Consider the following 11228-nt stretch of genomic DNA (forward strand, 5'->3'; position numbering starts at 1 on the left):
TTCAAACAAAAGAGAAACACGAAGCGAGATAACCGAAATTCCTCCTGCCGAGTTGAATAAACCTTTGAGTAAACTCGCACAAAGGGAGGACAAGAATACTGGCCGTCTTCACTCCGAGGGATTGTAGCGAGTTTTGATTCAGATGATGACTAAGACGCTGCAGGTTTGTCCTTGGTTTTGGCAGACTGTTTTCTTGATTTAATTTGGTAAAAGTTCGCTCGAGTTAGCGTTAAGTTATTCAGCTTTTAGCGCTGTTTTGTTGTGTTAAAACTTTAAACTGGAACTTGCAAGTTTTGTACAAGTCTCAGTCAGGTTTTCTATCAAAAGTTGTTTCTGTAAAAGTTGTGAGAGTATAAACTGACGTCTCATTTCAAGTGCTTCTTCATTAAAGATGTGATTTTGAAAGACAAACATGTTTTAGTTATTTTAGTTTATGGCAGATGAATGGGTTTCCTAAACTCGCGCGTAGCTGATAAAAAGTCGAGCGATTTAATTTGCTTTTCAAAAACCTCAGTATCTATAAAATAAACAAATTACACCATGGAAAATGCTTTGTACGATTTTTATTCACTCGTAGAGTTGTATCAGAAAACTCACTCGTTCGCTACGCTCACTCGTTCGTTTTCTGATACTACTCAACTCGTGAATAAAAATCGTACGCGCGCATTTTCCATGGAGTAATCTCTATGTATTCGTATCTGTCGTTATACACTGTTTCCCAAGATTCTTCCCATTTCTTACAATTTAAAAGACGATAAACGGTGAACAGTGGTGTCATTTTGTAGACTGAGGAACTCAACAAATGAAAGAAAGCCATGTGGAGTACAGTGGTTGTCATAGAAACCAAGACCCCTCAAACTACGACATTGACAACGCAGACCCAGTTATTTTCCTGTTTATCCCTTTTCCTGTAGAGTTTTGGCTTCCGTAATAAAAAATAGGAAAAATCATTTCTCGAGGGTCTATTATAGGGGGTCGTACATCCCGCAAACCGCCTTTTTTTGTTCTTCCTTGACCACAAAAAGCTTTCTTTTTCTCCTAAAGAACGCCGGAAACCGCCATAATTTCTCGACCGTAAATAAAACCGCCACATAAATGGCAATGTACCCGCAAACCGACGCTCAATGTTGGGTAAAACCGCCAAAGTATAATAGACCCTCTATCTTATTTGTTTGCAGGTAATGTAGAAACAAGTCAGTGTTCCATCAAATTTGGGTCGTACCATATAGTTTGGTCTTTGAACACAGAGACGGCGGAGCGTTTTGGAACGTGGCGGAGGGGGAGCGGGTTTCAGCAGGTTGCGGCAGGTTTTCATATTTGGTGCAACTTTCTTTCCCTTCTTGCAACTTTTTGTTTTCTGAACAGTTTCTAGACCGAAGATTTCCGAAGAATCTGCGATTGTTGTTCGAAGGCCATACGAAAGTTTCCGATCATTTTTCAAACTTTTCTGAAGATAAACGAAGTTTCCCAAAGACTTCCTGGAAGTTTCGAAGATGTTTGAACTCACTCACGAGACGGAATATCTTGACAAACCAATTTTGCGCTGCGCTCGCCATATTTCGTTTTTTTTTTTTGGGGGGGGGGGGGAGATTCAGCACCCCCTGCCCCCCTGCTCCGCCGCCTATGTGAACATATATTAATTAAAAGAGGTACTTCTACCCTCTGAACGGTAAATGGAAGAACAAACACGCGCTAATGATACTACGCTAGGCATGGATATGTCGTGTATGAAGACGCACTTGCTAAATGAAAATGTGCAAAGCTGCACGACTCTAACAAAATCCACCTGGTAAACCAATTCTCCCTGAAAATTTAAGATGCTCAAAGGAACGTTAAATTCTTTTCTGGAGGCCAGAAATCGCAATTTGGAAATGGCGTGTTCCCTTTCTTTTATCTTAACGTCGAACAAAAAATATACTACTACTATAACACAGAAGATACTACTTCGTTTGAAATTACGAAAACTAAAACGATGGCCGCCAGAGAAATGACGCATAAAAATCAATAAAGAAAAATAATATGCTTCTCAGTTTTCGTAATTACCTATTAGGAAGCGAGTAATTGCTATTACAGTGCATGGGTGGAAAGGAATATGTTACTTGAAAATGAGTGGGTAGTTTAAGTAAATCAGCGGGGAACCATTTTAGGTAAGAAATTTCGTACAAGGGCCAGGTTGGGCACTGTAGTTGTATCACCGTAAATTCCTGGTTTTGCACATGTTGGGCCTTGTATTTTATAACTCCATAAGGAACTTGCCTATGGGTGGGCTTATAAACTCTCTCGGGAGTAAGAGACCAGTGGAGACAACTGAATTATTTTGTCGTTAGTTCTCGCCTTGTTCCGAAGGTTTTTCTCCGGGTTCTCCGGTTTTTCTCCCTTCACACTCCAAATTCCAATTTGATATTGGTTGCACGTACAGTTTTTAACGAGTTCCTGAGAGCTTTTCCGTGTTACGTAGGTAAATAAATCATATTTACACACATTGTTAATGGTCACGATTTTACATAATACACTACTGGCTAGCCAAAATTCAGGCTAAACCTTTAGTATGTCGCTAAGTCAGGGTGGAATGAACATTGAAGGAAAAAGCTGTTTCTATTTTCTTCAAATTAGCACTTACAGCGATCAAACTTCACTTCTTTTCGAGTTGCGATTTGTGCCACAAAATAACGACACGCTTTATGTCGTTGTAAATAAATACTCTTTTATTAAAAATTCTATAGGAACTTTAGAGTACTTTACACACCTAAACGTACTGAGAGTCTTATATGACTCTTTTTTCTTTATTTCCTTTTCAAAACATGAAACAAAAAGAAACATTTTACAATGAAACCTCCCTTGAAAGCTACACTACCAAACTGAGAGGAAATCTAATGAACGTGAACTGGCTAGAAGAACATTTCCGGTCAAAGCCAGCTGAGAATTGAGAATTTATATATATTTTAGTAAGCTGCGGTTTTTGGTAGCATGGGTGAAATATTCATTTAAGCTGGGCCGTAACTAAATAAGGAGGCTCAAAAGGATTTCTTACAGTTTATATTGCATGTTCTCAAACTCATTAATAATTCATCAAGTTAAAACAAAGAAAATCATAACCATGAAGGAGGTTTGGATACCTGATCTTAATATTAATTAGCATAGATTTTTACGATTTTATTTTTCTGTTTCGATTGAGAACACGGGTATATCAAACACTCGAGATAGTGTTTCATCGGCTATCCAAACACCTTGAATTTCGTCAAAAATACTCCGCTGCCATCGTAATTTCAACTCTCTTCTTGGTGTTTGGATATCCCGATGAAACACTGGCCCTCGTGTTCAATATATTACTTGAAAGATTGAAAACATTAAAATTTCAAATTACTGGTTTTAATCATTGTGTAAGAATTATGGATATTCTTTTGAGGCATCTGTTGATGTTAACAGTTTATGATGTCATGTGTTACCATGGTAGCTAAAAGTCCTTTTATTCAAACCATATATGAAACTTTCAAAGCTTTCAATATTCTTCTCTTTGTCTACTAATTTTGGAAAATTTATATTGTGGAATTTAATTTTTATCAGAAAATGGCCTACACTGGATTACAAAATTTCCACTATACAGATGTTTTCATATATGATACAATTTGTAGGTAATAACGAATTAGTCGCTTGCATGAAAAAAAAAATTAAGATAGGTCACCAAGCAAAATTTTGACACCTTTTAATTTTTTAATTCTCTGATTTGAATGATTTTATGTATCAGTATATCTGGTAATTTGCATGCTCTTGTAATCTTATAAAAATTAATTTGGTTCTTCCCATGCATTTCCCTTTTGAGCCTCCTTAAGGGTTGGTCTGTGGGCAACGGTTGTTTCATTTTAGTGGATCTCTTCTAAACTTTAAAAAATTAATGTCACTAAATTTTTGGTGGCCTCTGTCCACCTCCATCAGAGTGAAATGATGTTTGATACCAATTAGCACATGCTGATCATGTTTCAATATGCCATTGAATTTTTAATTTTTTAGAAGTGGAGTGTTGCGTGCAGAAGGGGTTTTCTTTTGTTTTAAAACCGTGTTGGAATCCACCGTCATGTGCTAGAATTCTAAAAACATGTGGTACTCGATGGTGGAATTGAATGTGGTTAACGAAAGAAAACCCTTTCTGCACGCTTACACTCCACTTGCATTCTTAGCGCATGTTAATTTGTAACAAACATCATTTCACTCTGATAAAGGTGGACAGAGGCCACTGAAATAATGACATTTAAAGTTTAGATCAGCTGAATCTTAATAATAATCAGTCTACTGATCGCCACAGGTAAAGTGTATTCATGAAGAATGTTAGCCTGCATAGCTGGTAGTTCATCTAGGCAAACAAGCCTACCTAGTATTCTCCTTGTGGCTTAGTGTGACAATAACCACCATCTGTGCAGGCTAGGAGAAATGCTAAAATTAGCATTTCGCTTTTCTGGAGTTTCTGGAGAGAGAGGGAGTTGCTTGCAGTCTAGCTACTGTCCTACCAAGTAATAACAGACCTCCAAAATAGTACAAAATGTATTATGTATATATTATTAGTTAATTGTTGGCCCTACATATGTTCCTGAAGCAATGTTAAGAATGATGACGAAATAAAACAATGCATGAATAAGAGTAGAATCTTGATTGAAATGGTTGTAGACCTACACACTGTTAGTGTCTCTTGCACTGAAGTAACAGATGACAAGTTGAACAACAGTGCCAATAAGGAGAAGCACATGTTCAGTAAATACAGGTGCAAAACTCAGTTCCCCTGGGACAGCTCTTCAGGTTGGGGACCGATTCCTTCCCACGGCAACAAACAGCAGTTGTCTTGCCCTTCATACTGAGATATTGTTTTACACCATGGAGTTGCTACCATCTCCTGCTAGTCTTCCAACTATCTGAAAATCAAAGGTAAATAAATAAATAAAGAAGGAAGGAAGAAGATTATACATGTAAATACTTTTTGAAGTAGACACAATCATGCTCGAGAGTTTTTTGGTACCAACGGTAGCCTTGATTTTTAGCATTGATGGGGTCCTTGTAGACCAACTACTCTGTTGAATTTGCTGCAATTTCACATTGATAACTCTTACTGAATTACAACATGTCCACACAAGATTAATTTGAAACTCAGTTTTTTCCCTCTGCTTTGGCCTTCTGTCCACAATAAAGTGGCACTTTAAGCCACCCAAAACAGAGCTTTTTGAAAACACTCTTCAGAGTGGAGAAATTTGTAAAAGACGGGTGGCGTATTGTTGACAGTGAAAACAGAGCTTTTGAAAACACCTACGCCCCCTGTAAGTCATAAAGACCAATTGGGTGTAGAGGGTGAAAATGATAGAAAAATGTCTTCAGATAAAAATGCCAATTTATCCAGATAAGTGTGGACAGTGCCTCAAACAGTGTTTCTCCTTTCTGTAAGAGGCTCAAAGTATTGGGTTTCTACTGTAAATGTCATTACAATGGTTGTCATCAAGTGAAAAAGAAAACAAACAAACAAAAATATTGAATACATGAATCTGTTCACTTACTTGGCTAATTCCTGGAAAGTTCAGTATATTTCCAATGATTGGTACTCTTCTTAAAAAGTTAATTACAACTGGAAAGAAGCCACTGAAAATAGCATAAAAACTATATTATTTAGAATAATTCACTAAAAAAATGTTGCCTAAGAGAGGAGCTGGAGGAGTAGTTATTTTATTCCACAAATTACTAGAGGGGTTTACCCTCTGGCAATTAGCGCTAAGAGTAATCATCATGATTATAACCAAGATTCTTACGGGTATCTTTCTCTTAAAAAATGCTGTCCTTTATTGGACTACAAAGAATTTACATATTGACAGTATGGGTCAAATTTTTTTTTGGTTTGAGAGGGAATAAAATAAGTTGTTGCTGTTCTGTTAGTGTCTCATTGCTTTCAATAAGTACTGTTGGCTGATGGAAAGCATTGGCTACTTTGTTCTTCTTGCTCAGAGAACAGGGTGTCAAATTGCGCCTAATACAGGTGCCAATGCGCCTAAATTTTTCACTTTGGCGACGAAATCCTGAAAGTTGGTCGCCAAATTGGCAACTACAATTCGCACAATCGACCTCAAATCGCATTGGATCGCTTCATTCATCAAAAACTGCATAACTCGTAAAAAAATCGCGCACAGGGTGAGCAAAGTACACAATAACTTCTTGCTTCATCTAAAGATCTTACATCTCAGCTAAATATATCAGTTTTGAAGGTTATTTACCTGTCCAAAACTGTAAGAAAACCTCTGATATGGTTTGCAATCGAGCATTGTTATTTTGGGCCCACAACTTCCTTTTTTAGTTTCGACTTAGCCACACAAACAGCCACACAATAAATTTGCTTTCTATCTTTGCTCTTTGTATTGTATTGAAGTTTACAAGGCAAAATGGTTCAACTCGAAATGTTTAAATCCATAGATGAAGTCAAAAACATCGCCAAATGACTGTCAAACATTGTGTAGTCTTCGATGCATACGTGACACGTTTTGATACGGTCAGCGGTGTTCTCTGGTACTTCATGTAATGTCACCAAAAGTCTTCCCAGTTCTTTTGCACAAAAAGCCATTCGAGATTGAAATAAATGCAAATGTGATGAAAATAATTTATTTCAAAGGGTCTATCTAGTAAAATGACAGAATGAGAAGTGTTTTATTTCTTTTTTTTAAAAAAATGGTGACCAAATTTTTGGAATTGGCTACCATTTTGGTATATTTAGGAGCCAAGTGGCTACTGGGGAAAAAAGTTAATTTTACGCCCTGGCAGAAGTCTGCTACTTTCCCCCCAAAATTGAAGTAGTTAAAGGAGACTCTTCAAACAGTCACTCAGACCAGCTGCTTACTTTAACTTAAATGTTGTTGAAACCCCTGGTGTATATCAAGAGCAATACATGTATAAAGTTTATAAACAGTGACTCATCAGTTGTTGTCAGTTGGTATCAGTTTATTTTATTTGTTAGGCAAACCAACAACCATTCTTCAGTTTTGTTGCAGATGGGTCATAAATAAGATGTTTGTAAGGTCAACCCTCCAAGTAAAGACCATTTTAGTCACCATGGCGACTTAAATTTTGGAGCTGGCGACTACATTGGAACTGAAGTCGCCAGCCTGGCGACTAAAATTGAGAAGAATGGTTGAAAGCGTGAGCTTAATTTTGCGACTAAAATTTCTCACTGGCGACCAAATTTGAGCAGTGGTGGCCAAATGGCCACTAAGGAAAAAATAAACTTGAGGGTTGAAGGTGCAGGTATGATGGTGATTGTGTCTGTTCTAAGTGTGCCAGGATGAGGTGTTGAAAGTAATTTGTACCATAGGTAATACATTCAGCAGATTCCCAATGACTCAAGATTTGCCAAGAGCTGGTATACTAACATAGGTATATACTTCATGGGTGAATCAGGGCTTGAAATTGCGAGCAATACGGTTGTATTTGCGACTGAATTTTTTACTTTTGTGACTAGAGATTTCTTTTCAGTCACCAGGTTGCTACTAGATTTCACCAAAATTAACGAAGAAATAAGAATTTTAATTGTTTTTTGCCTTACTTGTTATGAAACTTTGAAAACGTGTGGACAATATCCTGCCAAATTAACCTTCAACGTTACGTACAAAATTCGCTCAATCAGCGGTTTCTTTACAAATATGTAGCGCTGGCGCATATGGCTGCTCCTGCTTGCAAACAAACATGGCTGTTAGCTGGTTTCTTTCATGTGCTCCTGGCAAAATCTTTAAATGAATTTGACAGTGATACTCTGACTGTTTTCGCTCAATTGTACCCCACATTTAAAGCTATAGGTAAAGCTTAACGGAATGCCTCAAAGGTGAAGTGTTTAAATAAAATTAATGGATGAGGGAATGGACATATTTTCTGGTTGTTTCTAAAATGCTTTGTGTGTTACATTGGAGATGTTCCAAGATCTTGTCCTTTCATTAAGTTGGCCATCTTTCAGGTTGGCCACGAATATAATTTAGTTTTCAAAAGGATTGAGCATTTGAAAAATATTTTTCCGTGATCCTTACTGTAACAGTAAGATTTCAGCACGCATTGTAATTCATGATCGATCGATTATAGGCATCATTTAAGTTAACAAAAGCGCAATAAAAGCTGTTGAAAAAATAAAATCATATAGCTTTGTAAATAATTTGCGACTAAAATTTTCACATTCGCGACTACCTTTTTGTAACTGGTCGCAAAATGGTGACTTAGTTTTTTTCTTAATTTCAAGCCCTGTGAATGCCCCGTTAAGGCTGGTCTTTACTGGGGATGGAGTCAAAGTCGGAGTTGTCAGCAGAAGCACAGAGTGTTACTGACAATCTAGTGAAAATCATACTGAAAAAGGCAAAAGCAGAGTTCAGATTCCACTTATGACTGCACCACTTATGATCTAGTCAAAACTACCTTATTATAGGAAATTAACGCTTGTGGTAATTAAAGTATTTGAAATTAACGCGACTTAAATTAACGCGAATTGAAGGAAAAATTACTTCCCAATAAAGGAAATTAACGCGAAAGAGGGGGTAACATTTCAAAATGAAGGAAATTAACGTGACAAACACAAAGGAAAAAAGACTTGTTGAGACAACAGGAACAAGTTTACTTTAACACAAAGGAAACTGAGCGCCTCAAGCGTTTTTCACAGTTTTAGTGATCTGGCAGATTTCCACCCTGATGAAATAACGTCTTTTCATAAGTGTCAAGACGTCTGGACTGTATCGAGAAATTGGTTCCAAAAAAATGGAAATTAAGGTCATGGAAATTAGCGCTCCACTTAACAGAAATTAATGTTAACAAATATTGACACGACTTAAATAAGCGCGAATTTTTGAAATTCGCGTTAATTTCATGAAGCGTTAATTTCCTATAATAAGGTAGATTGTCAGAGTTGCAAGCAGAAAGGATGTACTTGGAAGGCGTGAGAACGAGCATTGTGATTGGTTTGTTCTTAGAACTGCTTCAGCTTGCGACTTCAACATAAGTGGAATTGAAAGGTGTGGAAATTTCCGATTCTTCCAACTTCAATTTTGATTTTACTTTGATTTTGTCATGCTTATGACTCTGCTTACGATTCCGATTTTTTATTTTCACCAGTGAGCTCTTATGACTCTGATTACAACTCTGTCTCTGTTGCTAGTGAAAACCAGCCAAGTGTATCAAGTCAAACAGCACTTATCGTTAACCAAATTTACTTTTCTTGCTTGGTCTACTTTACTACTGCGATATGCTTTACTCTATACTAACCTTTTTCTAATAATAGTACAAATTTTAAAATGGAAATGAGCAACACTTACCTAAACAGAAGTACAAATCCATAAATTTCTATGATCATTCCTATAAGAGGCCAACCAAACAGAACAACTAATACTCCTCCAAGAAAACATGAGCTTCCCTTTAGCTTGTGTTTTTGAAAGAAAAATCTAAAAGTTCTTTCTAATCCAATTACCAATGCTAATCCAGCAACAAACAGTATCTGCAAAATTAAAAAGAAATTACATGTAAGTGTAAAATTAAACCTGTTGCAAAAATTGATAACTTGGTAACGACAGAGAGTTTTTGTACAGAGAAATCCTGTTGTTGTGCTGTTGGTGTTAGTAAAATAGTTTCCAACAGTATCAGTAGTTGATCAAGTGTGATCATTCATGTGAGAAAAGTTTTGAAAAGGACTGTTGTTAGTGACTGATGCAGAAGTCATCTTGACTCTGAAGATCAATTCAGCTTAAGAAGTACAAGAGCTGCTGTTGGTGTTATAGTTTGTTTCTACAATGGTCTTCTAGAATAGTTTTTATTGAGGGTCCCTTTGATATATGGAAACAATGACCAGTGGTGGATCAAGGGAGAGGCCCAGGGAGCCTGCTCCCCCCCCCCCCTAATTTTGGTCAAAGTCTTTTTTTATGACTTCCCTGCTAAAAGTGCTTTGGGTGTACACAGAAAAGTCCCCCTCCCCCTCTTAGTTCAAGGTCTGGATCCACCACTGATGACGTGATCATCATCACGCTACATTACATTTGCAGTTGGAGGAACAACTATTGGTTGAGTATGAAATTCATGAAGTGATGGAGCCCACCGTTTTCTTTTTGGATTACAGTGAAATCCTGATTTCTTAGGGCCTGTTTACAAGCAGGTAGGGTAACCCTCTTGCTAGGGTTACCCTAGCAAGAGGGTTAGAAGATAGCCCGGGTTTATAAGCAAAAATTCACAGGTAGGGTAACCCTACTAACCGGGTCAACTTACGGTTATGCTTCAGTTAACCTTGTAAAATTTTGTCGTAAGAAGCTGTTATTCGAAAATAATTTCATTCCAGTGCAAAAATAAGACAAATTGTGAATGAACACGATGTTTCCTGGTCACAATTCGCTGTTTTTGTCGGTATTTTTAAACATACATTTAGCTTCTTGGAGCCAAAATAAAGTTGTCCCGGGTAGGCGAGTTATCCCTAGCAGAGTGTTTACAAGGCGCTAGGGTTACCCTAGTGCTAGGGTAACCCTAGCTGCCTTGTAAACACGTCGATGAAAAAAAGAAGAAATGTGGGAGCGCTAGGGTAACCCTAGCACTAGGGTTACCCTACCTGCTTGTAAACAGGCCCTTAAACCTCAAAGAGCAACAAAAATTGGTTTTAAGAAATCGGGAGTTTAAGGCTATGTAAAATGCCTGTGCATTTACAATTCCCAAGATATTTTCTTACAAAGTACAATTATACTATGAATTTATACAGCTGTGGTACAATCAATAGGTGATTGATAATTTGATTTTCACAGTTTGTTCAATAGTACATGATTAAATATTACTAAATTTTTAAGAAATCACCTAAATATCTAGACCCTCAGCTTCCACCAGATTTTATAGAATTGTAAGAAAGAAAATGAAAGCAACTTACATTTCCAATAGCTAAGAGTCCTTTGTCGAAAAAGAACAGTACACCGAGAAATAGAAAAAATACTCCAAAGCCTGACACACCAATGCCGATTTCTGTTCATAAAAAAACGCGACAAAACATTAGAAAAACAACTAAAAAGACAGCGTGGGAAGGAAAAGAAGCCTCTTACTTTGATAATCTGTTATCGGCAACATTTTCGGACGTTTTTTAGTTTAAAATTTTGTAACTTTTACAACTCATTTGTCGATGAAAAATATGACTTCGCCGGGAAAGCCACGTCAAATTTTTGAACAGCGCATGCGTACAAGGCACCGCTGACCAAAAATCGCGCGGGCGAATA

At 37.2% G+C, this 11228-nt stretch overlaps 1 protein-coding gene across 1 annotated transcript; it reads right to left on the reverse strand.

Annotated features, from left to right (window-relative positions):
• Positions 1 to 4608: 4608 nt before the first annotated feature.
• LOC144631887 (vesicle transport protein GOT1B-like) lies at positions 4609 to 11206 on the reverse strand. Its single transcript, XM_078490473.1, has 5 exons — positions 11058 to 11206; positions 10889 to 10980; positions 9306 to 9484; positions 5535 to 5616; positions 4609 to 4901 (listed from the first exon to the last, which is right to left on the reverse strand). The coding sequence occupies exons 1-5, from the start codon at positions 11080 to 11082 to the stop codon at positions 4857 to 4859; spliced, it is 423 nt and encodes a 140-aa protein (XP_078346599.1). The 5' UTR covers positions 11083 to 11206; the 3' UTR covers positions 4609 to 4856.
• Positions 11207 to 11228: the final 22 nt, after the last annotated feature.

Source organism: Oculina patagonica, chromosome 12 (genome assembly GCF_052425735.1).
Source record: "Oculina patagonica isolate OP01 chromosome 12, crgOcupat, whole genome shotgun sequence".
NCBI classification, from domain to species: domain Eukaryota; kingdom Metazoa; phylum Cnidaria; class Anthozoa; order Scleractinia; family Oculinidae; genus Oculina; species Oculina patagonica.